The 22,784-nt window shown below is 36.1% G+C and overlaps 1 protein-coding gene and 1 long non-coding RNA gene across 2 annotated transcripts in view; one reads left to right on the forward strand and one right to left on the reverse strand.

Annotated features, from left to right (window-relative positions):
- Window positions 1-851: 851 nt before the first annotated feature.
- Window positions 852-22,784, reverse strand: part of LOC141569643 (uncharacterized) — a 166,420-nt gene continuing 144,487 nt past the window's right edge. The window contains exon 4 of the long non-coding RNA XR_012493358.2: window positions 852-901. This is a non-coding gene — a long non-coding RNA (uncharacterized LOC141569643). The remainder of the gene's footprint in view (window positions 902-22,784) is intronic.
- Window positions 11,809-21,901, forward strand: DSPP (dentin sialophosphoprotein). The gene is made up of 5 exons (XM_074323736.2): window positions 11,809-11,945; window positions 14,838-14,916; window positions 16,061-16,147; window positions 16,276-17,259; window positions 17,755-21,901. Exons 2-5 carry the CDS (start codon window positions 14,866-14,868, stop codon window positions 19,960-19,962), a joined length of 3,330 nt encoding a protein of 1,109 aa, XP_074179837.2. The 5' UTR covers window positions 11,809-11,945; window positions 14,838-14,865; the 3' UTR covers window positions 19,963-21,901.

A 22,784-nucleotide genomic window follows, 5' to 3' on the forward strand; every position in this document is an offset into this window, starting at 1 on the left:
AGCATTATACCTTAACAAAGCTCATTGAACATGTATTTTCTCCATATGACACATCACAGCCCTCTTACTTTTTGAACACTAGGTAACACTTTAGCACCATGCTTGGGGGGCATTTTAAACAGCAAAATCACCAACAAAAAGCACAAAGTACAAAAATGTGGCACTAAGTAGACCACAAAAAGGACAGTATATTTATAGCATGAGCGATGAAACAAGAAAGCTGAGTATTACCTTGTTTGACCTCAGCCAGAAACTTATAAGACACCTCAAATTTTTTGCTACTCTGTATGCATGCACATGACCTTGACTGAAATGACTGTTAATGTTGATTAGCAAGTTGGAGAATTAGCAAACATGGAATTTTCAAATAATGAGGATTGACTATCTAAGCTGCTGGATTTTGAGTTACTGCCTTAGTTAAAAGCAGAATGATTTATGAATATATGCAACAAAGTTCATATATAAATAATATGTACATAAAACAAAAAGATATTATAGATAAGACATGTAAAGTCTGCTTACTTAATTAGCGGAAATGCCACTAACAGTTGGAAGAATGGAGGTTCCTTAAAGGCAAACAACCTGTGTTTTTCATGGAGCCTGGTCCAATGCCTTTCTCTATAAATTTGTTGGTTAAATTAATGGTCACTGAGGGTGATACAACTGGGTTTAGAAGAGTTCTATTACAGCCTGAAGTAGTTCCTTAGATTCAAAGAAGGTTCAGTTGTGGCAATTCTAGCTAAACAATTCTACAATCTATTCTAGTTAGTTTTTCTCCTTAGCATTGGTCTAGGAGGTGGTGGGATATGAGATTGGGGATCCCCGCAGCCCAGTAAGGCTGGGTAGTACTTACACCAGAGTGTGAGACCATTGACTTTCTTCAGATATCGGATTGTCTCTCCTGCAAAGAAAAAAATCACAATATGACCACTTGGAAGGAGCATTACATCTGCTAATAGAATCCAATCTAGAGTCAACAGATTTAGCAATTGAAAATATGGAAGGCGCAGTTAAGTTTGAGTGATTTCTAATTACACATGGCTATGTACACGGAGATTTAAAGGAAAATATTGCATGGAATATGCAATATTTGTTGTTTATCTGAAATACATTATAAAAATATCTAAATTACATACTTCTTTAATTATGGTTCCATTATCATTTGGCTCTCCTTAGAGTTATTTATTTTGCAGGATTTACTAACAAAATCTTGTCTTGTTGTTATAATCTATGTTTAATTTACATTGTGACATAGCTTCCACAGTGGTCACATCCAATTCTTTTTTTGTCCACTGAACAGTCATTAATGGAAAAACACACTCACTATTGGTATTATAAGTTAGGGTGTACTGGCATAAAATTTAAAAATCGCTCTTCCGCTTTGGTTTATTGAAACACATAATAACTTCTTTTCATTGAATAACTAATTTACTTTTCCATTTTTCAGGGTTATATCCCATCTCTTGACCAGTGACTTTTGAAAATGTTGTCCACTGACAAAAGCATTGCTGTCAATGTTACTCCCTGTTCAACACTGCACAAGATGATTCCACTTGTTCCCAAGCTGGAAGAATATTTAGAAACATCCATATAAAAGAATCAAATCCTTCAAGGGATGAAATCAGTTCACAAAATACTCATGACAAGTGCCATAATAATTGTCTATTTCAACTTGGGATTTCTTTTCCTGTTCATAAACAATATACCTGTTAAGAACAGTTTTGACCCTTAAAGGGATAAATATTTTTGTAATTCTTTCTTTTAATACATTCCGCAATTTCTTTTAAGGATTGGAGTACTTTTATTACACTGTTTGTTTTTCTTTCAATTTGCATAATCACATTACTAAGGAGATATTGAAAAGCATAACCAAGAAATATGTGGGCCTCACTTCGTGGATTATTTTAATAGTTAACAGCAATTTTGGTAGGCTTTTCTTCAGAACGAATGTATGATTTAAGTGCTTCAAATAAACTCAGAATGTTCTCAAATGACTGTTCTAGAGAGCCCATGGATTCGAACGCAAGAGAATTGAAGAGTGCAGAATGCCAACAATATCACAAAAATATTTATTTTTAATCTTCCCAAAGTTTTACTTTACTTTTTAGAGCAGTGTTAGATACATAACAGCCCAATTAAAAATCAGGCAAAATATTTGAACAATAAAAAAGAACTGCTGATATCTGCAATAGTATGGATGAATGTCAAATGCATTAAACTAAGTGAAAGAAACTAAAATCAAAAGACGCATGATTGTATGATTTTATTCATACAACATTTTGGGTAAGACAAAGCTGTTAGGACAGAAAACATATTAGTGGTTGCTTTTTTTCAACTATTTACTTTAGATCTGTCCATGTTAATGTAGAGTTCTAGTTCATTCCTTTTGAAATGCTATAAAATTATTCTATCATATAAATATATCAATGTCCCCTATGGATGGATATTTAGGTTGTTTTCAATTACTTGCTAATATAACAAACAACAATGGATGTCATTGTGCACATTTTTAAAAATGAGAACTTTTAAGATCTACTCTCTTAGTAACTTTAGATTATGCATGCAATGCAGTGTTGTTAACAATGTTACCATGCTGTACATTACATCTCCATGGTATATTTATTTTGTAAGTGGAACTTTGTACCTCTTGACCCTCTTTGCTCATTTCACCTACTTCCAATTCATACCGCCTCCCTCACCTCCCAAACGCTGGCAACCAGCAATCTGTTCTCTGTATCTATGAACTTGGTTTTGTTTATTTGTTCATGTTGTAATTTTTAGTTCCTACATATAAGTAAGATCATATGGTATTTGTCTTTTTCTGTCTGACTTATTTCACTTTGCATCATGCCCTCAAGGTCCATCCACGTTGTTGCAAACGACAAGATTTCCCATCTTTTTTTATGGCTGAATAATATTCATTGCATATATATATATATATATATATATATATATATATATATATATATATATATCACATTTTCTTTATCCATTAATCCATCAGTGGACACTTATGTTGTTTCCATATCTTGGCTAAATAATGCTGCAATGAATGTGGGAGTGCATATATTTTTTCGTGTTAAAGTTTTCATTTATTTGGGATAAATACCCAGAAGTGTAATTGCCGGATCATACAGTAGTTTTAATTTTAGTTTTTTTGAGGCATCTCCACACTATTTACCGTAATGGCTATAGCAATTTACATTCCCACCCACAGTGCACAAGAATTCCTTTTCTTTACATTCTCACCAATACTATTGCTTGTTTTTTTAATAATAGCTATTCTAACAGGTGTGAAGTGATATCTCACTGTAGTTTTGATTTGCATTTCCCTGATGATTAATGATGTTAAACATTTTTTCATGTAAACTAAATGTGTATCTTCCTTGGAAAAATGTCTATTTGGATCTTCTGCCCTATTTTAATTCAGATTATTTGTTACTTTCCCCCCTCTACTGAGTTGTATGAGTGCTTTTAATATTTAGAATATTAGCTCTTTATTGGATATATAATTTGCAAATATTTTCTCCCATTCAGTAGGTTGCTTTTTTATTTTGTCAATTATTTCCTTTCCTGTGCAGAAACTTTTTAGTTTGATGTAGTCCCTCTTATTTTTGCTTTTATTGCCTTTGATTTTGGTGTCAGATTCAAAAAATCATCATCAAGACCTATATCAAGGAGCTTACTGCCTATGTTTTCTTCTAGGAGTTTTATGGTTTTAGGTCTTACATTGAAGTTTAATTTCAAATTAATTTGTGTGTGTGGTATAAGAATGTGGTCCATTTTTAATTTTTTTTGCATGTTGCTGTTCAGTTTTCCCAGCACCATTTATTGAAGATAGTTTCCCCATTGTATATTTTTGTCCTAAATTAATTGACTGCATATTCATGAGTTTATTTTTGAGCTCTCGATTCTGTTCTATTGATCCATGTATCTGTTTTTATGCCAATACCATATTGTTTTGATTACTATAGTCTTGTCGTATTGTTTGAAATTGGTGCGTGATGCCTCCAGCTTTGTTCTTCTTTCTCGATTGCTTTGGCTATTTGAGTTCTTTCTGGTTCTACACAAATTTTATAATTATTTGTTCTATTTCTGTGAAAAATGTCATTAAAATTTTGATAGCGATTGCACTAAATCTGTAAATTGCTTTGGGCAATATGAACATTTTAACAAAAGTAACACTTCCAATTCATAAATACAGAATATCTTTCTATTTATTTGTGTCTTCTTTGGTTTCTTTCACTAATGTCTTATACTTTTCATATACTGGTCTTTTACCTCCTTGGTTAGATTTATTCCTAAGTTTTTAATATTTTTTTGGTGCAATTGTAAGTGGGATTGTTATTTTAATTTCTATTTCTGACTGTTCTCACAAAAATCTTTTAATCACCCAGTTTGAACCGTGTAAATGCTAAAGTAGAACAATTTCATGATGACTTCAATGTCAAGTGAAAGGAGATTAGATGCTGTTTGAACAACATTATGCAGAATATGGCAAGACAGCCAACAACTTCCATTTATGTTTGCTTCAACTTTGAATAAACATTGTTTGTACTTTCATGCAAATATCCACCAAAATTTATATTCATATTATTGTCAGCAAAATCAGTACAATTTTTCTCATTAACTCCTACTTCAATAATAGAGCTCCTCTGAAGTCTCATCTGGAAATGATTTTACTAACAATAGTCTTTTAAGTGACATTTCTTCATGAGAAAATATTATACAAGCAAAGGGAACATGTTTTTCTCATCATGATTACAGTTGACCCATACACAATATGGAGGGTAGGGGCACTGACTCTCGCACAGTAGAAAATCCATGTACTCGTATAATTTTTGATGCCCCCCAAACTTAAGTTGTCCCTCAGTATTCTCAGGAGATTGGTTCCAGGATCCCTACTGATATAAAAATCTGCAATGCTCAAGTCCCTTATATAAAATGGCGCAGATCAATGCATACAGTAGACCCTCTGCATCCTTGGACTCCCAACTGTGTATCCAAAACAGTACAGGTATTTACTGGAAAGAAAAGTCAGTTTATAAGTGGACCCAAGTAGTTCAAACCCATGTTGTTCAAGGATCAACTGTACTTGCATTTGTACCTATGTTGTAAAAAGGTAAGGCATTACATCTTTGATAAACTCTGTAACAGCAAATGGAACTATTACATTTTTTATTATTGCAGTAGCTTTCATTCTGATAATTTGCTTGTAATTTTGGGATCAGAAAACAGCTCTGGTAGCAGCACATTCTAATAGTTATTAGAGCTGAAAACTGATGATGATATGCAATGTGGAAAGCCATCATAGCTTCTGCTGTGATTATTTTATCTTCCTCATCTGAATGTTTCATAAAAATTTATTATTTTATCACATCTTTAGCACTAGTTAGGAAGTTGTGCATCTCTTATGTTTAGTTATTATTATATACTGGTTTATATTTGACTTTCCACCATTTTTTTTATTACATAATTGGAAACTGCACCGAGTTTCAAAAAGATTTTTTCCTCATTTAATAAATGATAAGAAAATTTATCACAAAATTTACCTCACGTTTTGGCATTTTGGGGTTCAACTATACACAATTTAAAATAAAGAGCAACCAGAGGAAGAAGTGATAAGATTGAATTTGATAATGTCATAGCAGTGAGTGTTTGTTACTCACAAATTGGACCACATAATTAACTGTACACAGGAGCTGAACTGTTGAAAGTTGTGAACCTGTGAACTAACAATAAATTGAACTCAATATCTGATGTAAAAACGATGGACTTCCCCTCTACTCACAAGGAAGAGCTGTGCTTGTAAGGCACAATATTATTGAATTAATGTTATAGGAAGCCTGGCTTTCAGGGATCAGTGGACTTTGAGAAATGAGAGAGTTCAGAGACTGGTGGGCTTGCAGATGTGCCAGTGTGGTTACTAGAGTGAGGCACTTACTGATTGGCTGTTGTCTAGAAGCATGGTGTTGTCACTAAATGGCCTTTCAGAAGCTTGGGCCATCATTGATTTGCTAACTTCCAAAAGAATAGTTATTGGAGTGAAGTGGTTGCTGATTGGCTGGTTTTCTGAGCATGTGTACTGATCTGTTATCGCTTATTAGTGGTAGTTCCTTGTTCATGACTCAGGAGTTTGGCCAAAGAACAGTCTTTTCATTTCTTATATAAGAAAAACATGTATTTTAATTTCAAGTCCCTCCTTTTGGTCTTCTCTCAACCAAACCTGCAGGAGAGAACATGTTAGATTGTACAGATCTTTATTTGTGGAGGAACGATTTTCGGCTAGTGTTGCCAATTAAGAGATTTAAACACCAATTACCGTGGTGGAAAACTAGTGCAAATTGCTACCTTTTTGTGATTACTGAGAAGAGCTGAATACAGGACATTTAAGTAGTTCTCACAAAGTCAATATGGAAGTAGGAAAAGTCATGAAAATACAGGACATGTCCTGGGTATTCAGATCATCTAGAACTCTGATCCAGAACACATCTCAGGTCCTGCTTTTCTGTTATCTTCCCAGCATAGGTTGTGTTCCACGGTCTAAAGGGTTCTCAAAGGAATGTGGCCCAAGGTGAGGCTGGATAGTTTGAGAAGTTCCAAGTCAGATTAAAGAGCCACTGAAAAGTTTGAATCTAAGTAGTGACATGATTAGGTTTAAATTTTAGAGAGATACTTCTTTCATCTGTGTGAGAGATTTGGGAGTAAGGCCCAGAGACTGGAAGCATGTGAGCTTGTTAGGAGTCTCAGCGCTCAGTAGGAGACAAAGAATGAGAGCCATTACACTTTTGTTTGCACCAAAGATTAGTAATTTACTAATAGTATTGAATAAAATAATTGTCAAAGTTTTGGGGTCTTATTTAGAAAGCATCATTTTGCCAGTAATCCTAGGAAAATTTGGGCAGTGATAAGTAAAGGATTCGGACTTAGTGAAGAACCATGAAATCATAATAGCTCCCCTCATTAGGAGTGTGTGTGTACTGGGCACTGAGTAGTTTTCATATATTACCTTCACAGTGTCATTATAAAGTAGGCACTTAGTGCAGTGGCTAAAAGTCAGGTTCTGAGGTCAGAATTCTGGGGTTCAAATCTGGGCTGTGTCACTTATTAGTTGTGGCATCTAAGGACATGCATTCTTCAGTTCTATGATGGAGATAAAGCAGTGTTACCACGTGTGATCATTTTAAGGACTACATGAGCTAATGAGCCTAGATTGTTGTGTATCGGGGATGTCCTGTTATAAATGTTCAATAAATTTTAGCTATTATTATAACATAATTTTACAGATGAGGAAACTGAATCTTAGAGCGATTAGGTGCTTTTCCAAGGTCACACTGTAAGGGACAGGTAGGGGTTTAACCCAGATATATCTGACTTCAAAGCTCTGATTCTTAATTATTACTCTCTAATATCTCTCAATATCAGAGACACAGGTTTGGAGAAAATAAAATATATGCACATGGAAGGAGAAAAATTGAAGTATTCTTATTCTTTTTTTTTTTTTCTTAAGAAGAAAAGATTATGTGGTCTAGTAATCGTTGTGTTCTCAGTCATAATAAACCAATGGAAACTAAAGCTGACCCACAGACATGTCTGTTACTTGAGGTTCAGTTATAGTGTCTTTTTAATTAAGGTATTTCAGAGAACATTATGCCAACTGTAGACTTGGAGGAAATAGAATAAAAAATCTAGAAGAAATGATTACCACTTAAAAAAAAACTATGGTAGTTTTTAAAAAAATTAATATGGTATCTGCTTTCCCAATTGCACTGACATTAATTCAATATTAGGAAATTGATTTGAAGGTTTTTGCCCTTTAAATTTCCACCAATCAAAGATGCTCTGCTGGGATGTTGTGCATCTGCCTACACAGAGAACTACTATTCAATTGCCTTCTGCTGGTTTGTGTAATTTGAGTCAGAACATTCTCTCTGTTTCTATATTGCTATTGCTATTCTTGCCTTAGTTTTGATGGTTGGCTCAGCTACTGTTTATCCAAATTTAAGAAAACAGGAAGGCAGATAGTTCAAAGTCATGGTAATAGAGAAAGGCATAGTTTTAACTTCTCAATTTATAGGATTTGAAATGGATTAATTACTTTTTCCTAACAGCTTTATTGAGGTGTAATTGACACAGAATAAACTGCACATATTTAAAGTGTAAAATTTGATGTTTCGATATGTACATGTATACACACACACACACACACACACACACACACACACACACTCACACCTATAAAACCATCACCACAGACAATGAAGTCTATAAACATTTCCTCATGACCCTTTATAGTCCTGTTCTTCCATCCTCCCCCCCTCCCCCCTCCCCCTGGAAGCCACTGATCTATTTTCTTTCACTATAGATTAAAATGTGTTGTAGGCAGCATTTAAAAATGACCCCCAGTGACCCTCACCCTTGTATAATCCCCTCTCCTTTGAGTATGGGGAGAACATATAAGTATAATGAAGTATTATTTCCATGATTATGTCTCATTATGTGGCAAAAGGGATATGACAGATATAATCAAGTTTACTAATCAGTGGACTTTAAGATAAAGAGATTATTTGGATAAGGCTAACCCAGCCAAATGAGTCCTCTAAAAGCAGAGGTATACTTGGTGACTTTTTAGGCAGCAATAGAAAAGTAATACAGATTTTGGTACATGGAAGTGGAAGAGCTGCCATAAGACATTCCTAAAATGTGGGAGTGGCTTTGGAATCAGGCAAGGATTGGAGGCTGGAAGACGGTTAGTAGAAATATAGATGTTAAAGGTGTTCCTGTTGAGGTCTCAGAAGGGAGTGAGAAAGACATTACTGGAATCTGGAAGAACAAGGATTCTTATTATCATCATGGCAGAAAGCCTAGCAGAAAGCATAGCCAAATTGTGTTCTTCAGGTATGTGGAAAGCAGAACTTTTAAGCAATGAACTTGTATATATAGCTAAGGAGATTTCTAAGCAAAGTGTTGAAGATGCTGCCTGGTTTTTTGCTGCTTATAATAAAATGCAAGAGGAGAGAGATACATTGAGAGAAGAACTGTTAAACAAAAAGGAACCAGGGCCTGAGAATATTGAAAATTCTCTGCCTCTTCAAATGGTAAAAGATGCTAAAATTAAGAGATTCACTGTCAAGAGAGCATGATCTAGAAAAAAGGCTGAGGGAGTGACTCTACCACCCTTTGCTGAAAGCTGGGAAAGTTATCAAAAGGTCAGAATATTCATCCACAAGAGATTAGGAGTGTTCCTCACATCTTTTCACTCAAACCAGTGGACCTCTAAATAGTTTCAGGGCATTGTTCTTTATCCATCTCAGCAAAAGTCAAAGGTACAGAAAAAATTATGTGGAAAGATCTGTGGCTATGACTTTTGTTTAACTGAGTGAACCCTTGTGAAATCCATGGAAGACTTCTTGAAAATTTTATGTCAGTAGAAATGCTGCCAGCTTAGATTAAAAGGGACAGAGAGAGTATGAAATGAAAAGAGGCTATTGTGGGAAGGTTTTTAACAACAAATTTAACTTCTTTAATGGATAAATTATAGAACTATGGTGGTTTTAAGCATTCCATGTGAGTTGTTGAATTTATTTACATAAAGTTGTTCATAGTATTCCCTTTTAAATCTTCTAATGTCTATAGAATCTGTAGTATTTTTATCTCTCTTGTTGTATTGATAATTATGTCTTTTCTCTTACTTATCTGATTAGCCTGGCTAGAGACTTATACATTTTATTAAGCTTCTAAAAAAAAAAAAAAAAAAGCTTTAGATTTCATTGATTTTTCTCTATTTTTTTTTTTTTTTTAGATTTTATTGATTTCTGTTCTAATCTCTACTATTTCCTTTCTTTTACTTAATTTAAATTTAGTTTTTTCTAATTTTTGTAGTTTCTTAAGGTGAAGGGTTAAGTCATTGTTTTGGGACCTTTTTCTTTTCTAATATAGGTATTTAATGCTATAAATTTCCTCCAAAAAACTGCTTTAGTGACATCCTGCAAATTTTGATAAATTGCTTTGTTTTAATTTCTAATTAATTCAAAATTTTGAATTTCCCTTTGGTTTCTTCTTTCACTCATTCATTATTTAGAAGTACACTTTTGTTATTTAGTTTGCGAATATTTGGGTTTTCCAGAGATCTTTCTGTTATTGATTTCTAATTTAATTCTATTGTGGTCAGTAAACATACCTTGTATGATGCAAATTCTTTTAAATTTATTGAGACTTGTTTTGGAGCCTAGAATCTGGTTTATCTTGGGAAATGTTCCACCTATTCTTCAGAATAAGGTTTATTCTGCTGTACTTGGACAAAGTGTCCAATAAATGTCAACTAGATCAAGTTGGTTGGCATTTTATATCTTGTTATGTATACTGATTTTCTGTCTACTAGTTCTATTAATTATTAAAATCTCTGACTATAATTTATGTTCATTCAAATTAAAGGAAAAGGAAGTAAGTTTCAGTTCACTAACCTCCATGATGTCTGTGTATGAATGAGGGGGTAGTGCTGTTTCCAGTGACTTAAGACTCCTCCTCCTCCACATCAACATGCCATCTAAATAAAAACAAAGTGCTTGCTTTGAAAACACAGCTTAAAAAAAAAAAAAAAAAAAAAAGAAAAATCCTCTTTCCATTCCTTCCACTCCCTTTCAAACTTACTGCTTTCCCTGTAAAAGTCCTATATATAAATTCTGTAGTTATCACTGTTGGGTAGTAGTATATTAGTAGTCTTACATGGTTCACATGCTTTGATATTATAACGTACAAAAAGATTGGACATAGACAATAGTTTAGTGGTTACTAGAGAGTAAAGGAGGAGGGGGGTAGTAGATGAGGGTAAATGGGATCAAATATATGGGGATGGGAGGAGAACTGACTCTGGGTGGTGAACATACAATGTGATATATAGATGATGTAATACAGAACCGTACACTTGAAACCTATGTAACTTTACTAACCATTGTCACCCCCAATAAACTTTAATTAAAAAAAGAAAAAAAGATTGGATTATTCCTGAAAATTCTGAAGAAGTTCATGGAGAGACATAGATTGTCAAGTTTTTAAACTCACAAATCAGAAAAATTGTGTAGAGATTATCTGCATTATAGGATATGTCTGAGGTTCAAGAGGACGGTGAATTCAGGTACCAAAACCTTCTGCTAATAATGTGGTTTGGTTTTCTATTTTGTTCTCCACAGCTGACAGATAACTGAGAGATAATTGAGAGCTAAATCTTTTGTCCATGCACACTTTTGCACATCTAACTACCTTACAAAAAGTTTTGGTAATTTGAATATATATTTTTAAATTTAGTTTGAATATTAAATTGATACATTTAAAAACTTCACATCAGTGTTTAGGTCAGAGAGATTGCATGGAGTTACTATTTATAGATTGTTAAAGACACCTCTGGGCAATGTCAAGACTGTTGCTTGAGGACAGTTTCTTGAATTATAGCACAGAAACTTTAATACCTACCTCAAGAATGATAGGGGCCTTAAATAGGCAGTCATACTTACTAAAGAAACCTAGAGTTTTCTTAGATTGCCAACCTTAGCAAGACAAGAAATGTCAGGGTGACAGAGTTTAAGTGGCTCTTTCAGATACATTACACCGATTCTCTACATTTAAGATGCAAAACAGCCTCCCAAGAGCTATTTAATTAAATGAAAGTAAATCTAGTCCCTTTGGAACCAAATGGTTCAGTGAGCAAATACGTATCAGCAAGTCAAGGAAGTGGGTGAAGTTATTATGTGCTTCATAGACACAGTGACACTTTATAACCCTATATCAGGGATCCTAGACAGTGATTGGTTGGGAAAATTATCAAACTGCATTTAAATTTCGGCAGGTACAAAATTGTCATGCAAAAGTCCAGGACAGTGTGCCACTCAGTCTTCAAAGAAAAAGATAAGAAATCCTGGATTTTCTAAGTCCTTTTGAAGGCTTTTAAGGTAAGATGAAACATCCTCTTTACTCAGAATCAACAGAAGGCTTTAGAAAGAAATTTGAATTTCAGAAAAGAAGTCAACTAGATTTTAAGAAGTGAATAACTCTGTATGATTAGATTTTTTTCCTTCCCTTTTCACTGGTCAAATCAAGACTTTGTATTAAAAGATAATGGAAAATTATGTGGGAAAAGATGCTAATTCTACCTACCAAAATATTGCCTCACTGAAGAATAGGGTTTTTTGTTTTCCTACAGCCAGTATGTCAAGATATCAGTTGCTAATAGAAAGAGTATGTGTAAGATGAAGCAAATTTTAAATCTACAAAGTTAACAACAGAATGAGTGATTAGAATCTTTTATGTATAATTCACTAAAGTACCATTAGTGTTATTTTTATCGAGAAAAACCATTTTTAAGAACCTTGAATCTATGTAGTTAACCATTGCAATGTAAGATGTGATGGGATTTAATGAAAAAGGGAAAAAAAACCCTCTTTTTCTTTTAAATAGTAACAATAGTAACATTCAAACACTGACTCTATTAAGAAATAAACATGAATTTTAGAATTTGATTTAACACATTATGTTACATTTATTTCAAAGTCTGGCTAACCCATTCAGTGATAAGCTCCATGAGGGTAGGGCTCATGTGTTTCTAGGACTGAATGTCTGGCCCACATTAGGCTTTCAAATTTTTGTTGAATGAATGAATGAATTCCAGTTTACATTTAATTTCTTGGTCCCTGAAAAATCAAACTGGCCTAGAAAATTAATTTATTTTCTGCCAACTAACATCAGGGTTTTAAAAGCTATATTCAAACACTTCTACTTAGAATAGCTAGAGATTCTGACTTCTGTTACTCTGCTTTTCCATCTTACAATATAATGATTGATTTGAAAAAAGAAAAGTATGTTACTGAAAAATTGGCAAACTGAGGTGGAAGTTTGATAATTATCTGGTTGCTTTGGTTAGTTTCAATAAAAAATTAGATAACTCAGATTTTAAAAATCTAGCTTGGACTTTCAAACAAGGCTTTAATTAGGCTTTTCACTGTTTTACTATTTACTTGTCCAAATTAACTAGATAATTGCTAAATCTCATTTTATTTGTGGCAATACATAATCAGAAAGGGAATTCCCACAATTCTCTGCTTTCCAACTGACAAAATTGAGGCCATTTCTGTAGTCATCTTTCAAGCCATTTACCTGCATGTGGAAACAGTGGTGAGCATCCTCACGCATCGTGCAATTGCTCTGGAGTGAATCTGAAGGGAGCTAAATGTGGGCAGATCACTGGGCTGCAGTTTTAGACAAAGGGGCTGCACATAACCTTGGCCTTCACTCTAGGTACCTTTCGAGGACCATGGCTCCTCCAAATTGTGCTGTAGATTGGCCTTCTGCAGAGTCTATGTCATGGTTAGGGACTGCCAAGTATGGTGTTACCCTTGCTTACTGAATGGCTGCCCTTCAGCATCTGTTGCCAGAGCTCTGCGTTATACTTGTCCTGAGGTCACCTCAGCCTCACTTTTAATCTATAGCATTTTGGAAGGAGGTGTTGGCTTCCTGCTGAGCAGCTACAAGAGTAATCACTTTTTCCCTTCTCTCAGTAGCTCTGAACTGTCCTCTCTCCTGTGAAGACATGCCAATAATCCTATAGCAGCTGAGGTTTTATTATATTTCCACCATCAACGTTAAATTCAATAAAGGCTATTTTATGACATGCAGCATTATAATCTATAAATCCAGTGGGAGTTCATGAAAAAGGAGTAAAAGTCTCCCTTCCTTTCTATAGTAATAGTATCACTACATCAAGAAATTCAATTTACAGTAACTAGGAATTTAAATTTTTGATTCACATGGACTATAACGTCTATTCCAATGTACCAAAAATATATACTAGATAATTTCTGGATGTGAATTCTAACAGGACTAAAGGATTATGTTTTTAGAAGTCCCACATAATAATTGCTATCATTTATTAAGAGATTGCTAAATACCCAGGACAGTGCTAGTTATTGCTTATACTAATACATATTTATTCATCAACAACATTCATGAAATGTCTTTTTCTGTGCTATGTATCAGACTACAACGATCACCAAGACATTCTCCTGGGTCTCAGGAGCTTTCAGTAGGGCAGAGGAACATACAAGCAGCCAGGCTATTTTAAAACAGTGCAATGTCCTACTAGTGAGGTGTGCAGAAGCAGCTGGGTGTAAAAGGAGATACTGAACACCTTCTGACATAGAGTCAGAGAAGGCTTTTCAGAAAATATTCTTCTGCTAAAAAAACTGGGGTAATCTTGAAGTGCAAGCAATATTATTATCCCAGACAGAGAAAACAAAGGCTTAATAAAGTGACTCAAATTTCTGAAGCTCACACATCAAGTAGCAAAGGTGGAATTTGAACCCAGGTCTCTGAATCCAAACTCCATGTTCTTTCCATTAGCCTAGACTCCCTTGTGTCTTTCCCTTACATCTAGAATAACCCAATGTATGGATTTGGGGTGAGGATGATACCTGCCTCACCTTCTAAGCACAATAATAGCACACCTAGCTAATACTTGGTCTCAGAAGAGAGGGAGATTTTACCATCAAGAAGGACAAAGATATGGTTATGCCTTTGTGCGTACATGGCTGTTCCCCTTTACTGGCAGAGGTGGACAACATCTAGGTGGCTACATTGGTACTGAGTGTGATGGTGCACTGTATGTCCCTGTGACCACTCCATATGTTCCAGAACACTGAGCCTTGACAGCTGCCTTCTTATGTCGGATACATACTCCTTCCCAAGAAAAAGGCAAATGCTTACAGACCAAAATAAGACATTACTGTGGTTATCATGCCTTGCTTTATAAGTAACCTTGTATAACCTTGTGCTGTTCTCTTTTTTTTTAGTAGCCATTAATTAATATTCCTAAAGACAATGAAGATAATTATATATGTTTGCATTTGGGCAGCAGCATGGGCTATTCCGGTAAGTATGCCTTCCTCAGAAAACCTCCTGACTTTTCACCTAATATTAAAATAGCTCTTTTCACCTAATATTAAAGAATATATGTCTAACCACTATGCTGTAGATCTGAAACTAATGTAAAATATTATCAAATGTCGACCGTAACTGAAAACAAAAATTTTAAATGTATGTATATTTCCTTAAGACTTTGCAGATAAGCTGAGCCTAAATATTTAGATTTGCATAAAACAGTTGACAAGGTATCTCTGGGGTCTCAAGAAAACCAAACATGATTCCAAATTCATGCTCCCATTACTCCAATCAAAACTCATGCTGGTCAGAAGGATTATTATTTTTAAAATTCAATCAGATTACCCTGTATTCAATGCTCAGAAGTTATGGAGACTTTGTTCATCTTTGCTCATGCACTATGAATTTCATTCTAATATCAATGAATTGTTTAGGAAGTTTCAAGAAAGAAAAATGGGAAAAAAACAGACTCTTTTTCAACATAGGAAAAAAATAATGTTTTATTCAGGGAGTTATTTTTTATATGCTCACTGTGGAAAATTTGGAATATACAGATAAACACCAACAAAGAAAATTGAACCATTTGTAATTTTATTAGTCAGCTGCTATGGTTAACATTTTGGTATGTTTTCATAATACCAAACACTTTAGTATTTATGTAATTGAGAATTTTCTCAACTATGTCAAATGTGCTGGTGAAGGACACAGAAGTAGCCAATACTTGATTTTGCTTCTGCACCAGCTCTTGTCACTCCTAAACTATTCTTTTAGGAGTTTTGGCCAAGATTATACCTAGGGCGTGTCTTGTGCTATTATTGTAAGAGGCTAATTATACAGAAACACCAAATGTCTATCTCCTCTTCTTTAATAAAGACTATTCTCTTTCAGTAGTTGAGATAAGTGGTCTGGTTAATTTATCAATAAAATTGGTAACACCATTGTAGAAAATATCGGCATGCCCAGTTCAAATTCCACATAAGCATGTAAAAGGTCACTTCTTTTTTCTACCTGATTAGATCATATTTTGGCCTTTATGTTTTATATATTTTCCTTCATGTAGAGAAAAGTGTGTGTGTGTGTGTGTGTGTACAAAAAATAAGAATGTTTTCGATTTCCAATATTTTCACTTTGGTAGGTTCCTCAAATCAAGCCATTGGCAAGATATGCTGTTGACAAACCTGTGAATTTAAATCTTCTAGCAAAATTGGAAGTGCCAATGCAGGTATGGGGTATAAAATGTGTTTCTAAGGTGTTTTTAGATTCCATTAACTTCCAAAAATTGACACTCTTCTTTTTCAGTTTGCATTACTTCAAGATGATATCCATGATTTATTTTTGTTTCTTTTCCAGGATGAGTTAAATGCCAATGATACCACCAAAGAAAGTGATGTCCCCATGCATGAGAATGAAATAGGAAGGCCACAGTACATCGAAGATGGTTACAAAGGAGAGAGAAATGGCTCTGAGGGGGCAGAAGCAGAAAGGAAAAGTTTTTATACACATTCTACATTAGGGAATGAAGAGGGGAATCCCGAGGATCAGAATGGGGGCACATATGGTCATGATGGGATACATGGGAGAGAAGAAAGCACCACAGCAAATGGCAACAGGGGACAAGTAAGCATTATCAACAATACTGGAGCAGCAAATGGGAGCAATATTAATGGAAATACCGATAAGAATTCAACAAATGAGGATGTTGGAGATGCAAGTCAGAGTGAGGATGCCATTGTTGTTAAAGTAGATGAACATCAAGTAGCTGGAAGCAATAACAGTTCAGGCCGCGAAGATGGAATAAATGGGAATTCCTGTAGAAATGAGGGTAATACTAGTGAAACAACATCTCAGAGAGAAGGCGAGAGAAATGGTACTGAGGAGGCAGGAGTGACACCAAGGGGAAGTGGAGCTGGCAATCGAGAAGATGCTGGCCTGGATAATTCTGATGGGAGTCCTAGCGGGGATGGAGTAGATGAGGATGAAGACAAGGGCTCTGGTGGTGATGAAGGTGAAGACACAGGAAATGGAAAAGAGGGCACTAATAACAACAAGGGCCAGGAGGGTCAGGGTCATGGAAAAGGAGATGATGATGACAACAGCTTAGGGCAAAATTCAATTAGTAATGAAGATAATGATCCTGAAGACAAAGAAGATCCCCACGACATGGATGGAGACAATGCCTCTAAGAGTGAGGAGGATTCCGACCATATTCCAGAAGTCACTGGTAGCCAAAGAATAGAGCACATCCAAAAACCCAATCACAGAGAAAACAATGGTGTGGAAAATGGAATCATCAAAGAATCAGAGCCAAGTACTAATGGGAAGAGCCAAGATAAGGTTAGTTTGTGAAGCTGATTTCTTTCAATGGCAGTTTAAATTCTCCCTCTCCACTCACTAACAATAGCACACAAATAAATCATGACACAAATAAAACGTTTATGTATTTTTGCACCTAAATTACTTTAAAATTTAATGGGAAAGTGAGTCTTACTAGACTTCGATATAGAACAATTTTAAAAATCAGACATTTCTGAACATTTGGTTACAATTCTAGAAAAGTCTTATGCTAAATAATGGCTGCACCGTGTAATGGTTTACAAAACTTCCTACTGGTTAAAAATGTGGATGGGTTGTTATATAATCTAAACACTAGAGCACTTTTAAGTACTGAATAAAGCACATTTCCACAAACAGATGTTTCTGGAAACAGATGTTCCAGAAGCTGAATTCTTGTTTTTCTGGTCACTTTCCCCAGTCAGTCTTTCTTAGACCAATGCAATTTTGCATCACAACATGCACTAATTAACCATTCTTTATTCCATCTTTCCATAGATAATAGAAATTGAAAGTCCCAGCAGTGGCAACAGAGATAATATTACCAAGCAAGCTGGAAAAGTCAATGAAGATAAAGAGAGTAAAGGACAACATGGAATGATCAAAGGAAATATCAAGACACAAGGAGAGGTTGACAACATGCAAGGACCTGCCCAAAAATCAGAACCTGGAAATAAGGTTGAACACAGCAAAACAAGTAGTGACAGTAATAGTGGCGGATATGACAGTTATGAGTTTGCTGATGACTCCATGCAAGGAGATGATCCCAACAGCAGTGATGAGTCTAAAGGCAATGGTGATGCCAATTCTGAAGATGACAATGACAGCAGTAGCCAAGGACATGCTTCTTATAACTCTGATGAATCCAAAGATAATGGCAATGAGAGTGACTCAAAAGGAGAAGGAAATGATGACAGTGATAGCATATCAGATGTTAATGATAATGACAGTGATGGCAATAGTAACAATGGGAGCAATGAAAACAGCAAATCAGACAGCAGCAAAGATCAATCAGACAGCAGTGACAGTAGTGACAACAGTGACAGCAAATCAGATAGTAGCGACAGCAGTGACAGCAGTGATAGCAGTGACAGTAGTGACAGCAGTGACAGCAGTGACAGCAGTGACAGTAGTGACAGCAGTGACAGCAGTGATAGCAGTGACAGTAGTGACAGCAGTGATAGCAGTGACAGTAGTGACAGCAGTGACAGCAGTGAAAGCAAATCAGATAGCAGTGACAGTAGTGACAGTAGTGACAGTAGCGACAGCAGTGACAGTAGTGACAGCAGTGACAGCAGTGACAGTAGTGACAGCAGTGACAGTAGTGACAGTAGTGACAGCAAATCAGATAGCAGTGACAGTAGTGACAGTAGCGACAGCAGTGACAGCAGTGACAGTAGCGACAGCAGTGACAGCAGTGACAGTAGCGACAGTAGCGACAGTAGTGACAGCAGTGACAGTAGCGACAGCAGTGACAGCAGTGATAGTAGTGACAGCAGTGACAGTAGTGACAGCAGTGACAGCAGTGACAGCAGTGACAGTAGTGACAGCAGTGACAGCAGTGATAGCAGTGACAGTAGTGACAGCAGTGACAGCAAATCAGATAGCAGTGACAGTAGTGACAGTAGTGACAGCAGTGACAGCAGTGACAGTAGTGACAGCAGTGACAGCAGTGATAGTAGTGACAGCAGTGACAGTAGTGACAGCAGTGACAGCAGCGACAGTAGTGACAGCAAATCAGATAGCAGTGACAGTAGCAGCAGCAGTGATAGCAGTGACAGTAAATCAGATAGCAGTGACAGCAGTGACAGCAAATCAGACAGTAGTGACAGCAGTGACAGCAGTGACAGCAGTGGCAGCAAATCAGACAGTAGTGACAGCAGTGACAGTAGTGATAGCAGTGACAGCAAATCAGACAGTAGTGACAGCAGTGACAGCAGTGACAGCAAATCAGACAGTAGTGACAGCAGTGACAGTAGTGATAGCAGTGACAGCAAATCAGACAGTAGTGACAGCAGTGACAGCAGTGACAGCAAATCAGACAGTAGTGACAGCAGTGACAGCAGTGACAGCAAATCAGACAGTAGTGACAGCAGTGACAGCAGTGATAGCAGTGACAGCAAATCAGACAGTAGTGACAGCAGTGACAGCAGTGACAGCAAATCAGACAGCAGTGACAGCAGCGACAGCAGTGACAGCAAATCAGACAGCAGTGACAGCAGTGACAGCAGCGACAGCAGTGACAGCAAATCAGACAGCAGTGACAGCAGCGACAGCAGCGACAGCAGTGACAGCAAATCAGACAGCAGTGACAGCAGTGACAGCAGTGACAGCAGTGACAGCAAATCAGACAGCAGTGACAGCAGTGACAGCAGCGATAGCAGTGACAGCAAATCAGACAGCAGTGACAGCAGTGACAGCAGCGATAGCAGTGACAGCAACTCAGACAGTAGTGACAGCAGTGACAGCAGTGATAGCAGTGAGAGCAGTGACAGTAGTGACAACAGTGACAGCAGTGATAGCAGTGATAGCAGTGACAGTGACGGCAGTAACAGCGATGAAAACAGCGACAGTACATCTGACAGTAGTGATGAGAGTGGCAGCAACAGCAATGGCAACAACGGTAATGGCAACAATGGAAGTGATAGTGACAGTGATAGTGATAGTAAAGGCAGTGACAGTAATCACTCAACCAGTGATGATTAGAACAAAAGAAAACCCCATAATATTCCTTTTGGAAAAAGCTTGGTGAATGATAGGAAATCAATAATTCCAAAAAAGTAAAGAAAGGGGAGAAATAAACAGAGGACATGTAAACATCCACAGAAAATGAGGGGAATTAAATCAAACTGGCGGATTCAGAGCCAAGTTCCAACTCCCGCAGAGAGAGAATCTGAATGTATTACCTTTGGTACATGCGTGTTAAAACATATTCTGAAAAGAGTTTGCTAAAAGTGTAAATCTAAACATAAAAGAACAATTAAAAATTATTTAATACTTCACACAGAAACCTCAAGTAATCATGTACTACATGATAACTTCAATTGAAATGCCAAGCTTTAGAGAATGTAGCAAGCAAACACTTCTTAGAAAACAACCTGTGGCTTTGCCTTAATCTTTCAGTAATTATATATTCTGAATAGATGGTCCACTTTCTGCTGAGTAAAAGATGCTGTTACTATGATATCCAGCTTGGGTACTAATTCATTTGCTTGTTCTAAGGAAGAAACATACTTGTAATATGAAAAAAAAGAAAAGAAAAAAGAAAAAAGAGCAGCAACAATTTAACCTATATGGACCTTGGGAGTACTCTTTCTAATTGTTCAGTAGAGTAATTCCAAATTAGGGAAATTCTAAAGAGTGCTAGAGAAGAATTCAGAGGCTGGGTTAAACAACAAAATATGGTCTAATATTACAATTCCAGTTGGAAATTCAGCACAAAGTCCCTAAAACTATTGACAAACAGATGCAGTGCTTAACACAGTGACTTGCCTTCAATAGCCACTGTCCAAATACTAATAAATAAAAGAATACGTGAATGAAGGACTCTTGGAGAGTTTCACTTTTTGAACTCTATGTTCAGGACTCTGTTAAAGTGAAATCAGTTACTTGTCTTCCACCTCGGTCTCACCAAGTTAAACTTGGTTCACATTTCCCTTTTAAACTCCCAAAGTGCCAAATCAGACCCTGAGATTCCCTCTTCGCTATTAATCTCTTTAGTAAAGCCAGCAGTTGCTGGTGGGTAATGCTTGGAAACTACTATTTTTTTAATATGAGACTCATATATGCAGCTAAAAGCTGAGCATGGACCTTTCAGCTTTTGCATGAATGAGGGTAATTCTTAGTTTTGGGAAGAAGCCCAAATACTGGAATATGAGGATCTTAAAGATATGAGACTAGAGTGTGATCTTACTATAAATACTTTTGAGAGTGAATGGGGGGCTGTCAATAATTACTTGGGGACAGGAAGTATAAATTGGAATTGTTCAGAGACACTCGGAGATGCAATGACCATAGCCATAAAAACTTCAGGGTATTTTCTCAAGGTTTAGTGGTTATGATTGGTCATTTCTCTCTTTTTCCACTTAGGTAATTATTTTAGATTTGTTCTAATTCAAAGGTAAAAATCTACAGAGTGAAGTTTTGGGTGCAACTTCTTTAATGTTAATTTTCAACCAGTCATTAGTTGACAATTTATGTTCTAATATTAGGAATATTTTACACAAAGAGCAGGTTGTTTTTTCTGCTTCCTTCCTCCTTTATGCAAGAGTTTCTTAGTTAAGATTTCAATATTGTAAGGAATATTGATGAAAGCTTTTAAAATACTGCTATTCAAAAACTACTTGGTAACTCAAAATAATGCAAAATTTCAGGTTTCAATATATCACAATCATGTGAATGGTTCCAAACTTCTTTCGTGAAAATGTGCTCTAGATTTTTAACTCCTTTTAGGCTTCAGGTTTCTTTTTTTCTTTTTCTTTTTCTTTTAATTTATAAAGTGTGGCTTCTAGTACCTGTTGCACCTATTTCAAAAGGTTGTTATGAGCACTAAGTCAGGCAATGGATGTGAAACTTTGTAAATTGTACAAGATATGTAAATGAAAGAGATAATGAATTTTGATGTTATAATAAACATTTATTTATATGACTGTTCACAAGGAAAACTCCCTTAATCTTAATGAGTTTGTAAGTACTTACTCTCTCCATCACAGTTTTAAAAATTAGGTATTTTATTTGAAAAAGTAATATATGTATATACACAAAAAATTAAAACACTACGAAAAGATATACAAAAATATTAAACCTCCATCATGCCAGACTCCCAGTCCTCCATTTCTCTTCCCTAGAGGCAATTCCCATTACTAATATCCTGTGGAACTTTCCAGAAATATTTTATGCATATATAAGCACACGTATCCTCCTTTCAAAAACACATGAAAGTCTACTATACACAGTATGCTTGTTTTATTCTATAACCTAACAATATACCTTAAATATTGGTTCATAGCACACAGATTGACATTCTGTATTGTAGTTCATTTTGTAAACTGCCATAAGTATTTAATCAGTCTCTATTTTTCCATCATTTTCTAAGCCATTTCTAGTTCAACTCTACAGATGTCACCTGAGTCAATAGCACAAGCTGGATAAATTTTCAGCCAACTCTTATAAATATTTCATCTTAAGTGTTTCTGGGGGCATGGAGGAGATGTTCAGAATCTAGGGCTGATGTCAGAAACAATGACGGAAGACTATGACTGTGAGTTTCCTTTCCTTCCTTCCTTCCTTCCTTCCTTCCTTCCTTCCTTCCTTCCTTCCTCCCTCCCTCCCTCCCTCCCTCCCTCCCTCCCTCCCTCCCTCCCTCCCTCCCTCCCTCCCTCCCTCCCTCCCTCCCTCCCTCCCTCCCTCCCTCCCTTCCTTCCTTCCTTCCTTGGAGGGCGCAGCTCACAGCGGCCCATGCAGGGATTGAACTGGCAACCTTGGTGTTATTAGCACCACACTCTTACCAACTGAGCTAACCAGTCACC

This window comes from Rhinolophus sinicus, chromosome 1 (genome assembly GCF_057876585.1).
Source record: "Rhinolophus sinicus isolate RSI-liver-muscle chromosome 1, RSI-T2T, whole genome shotgun sequence".
In the NCBI taxonomy this organism is placed as follows: domain Eukaryota; kingdom Metazoa; phylum Chordata; class Mammalia; order Chiroptera; family Rhinolophidae; genus Rhinolophus; species Rhinolophus sinicus.

Coding starts and splice junctions, on each gene's coding strand:
- DSPP (XM_074323736.2), top strand. CDS start 14,866: ATGAAGATAATTATATATGTTTGCATTTGGGCAGCAGCATGGGCTATT. Junction 16,148..16,275: donor AATTGGAAGTGCCAATGCAG/GTATGGGGTATA, acceptor TTTCTTTTCCAG/GATGAGTTAAATGCCAATGA. Junction 17,260..17,754: donor ATGGGAAGAGCCAAGATAAG/GTTAGTTTGTGA, acceptor ATCTTTCCATAG/ATAATAGAAATTGAAAGTCC.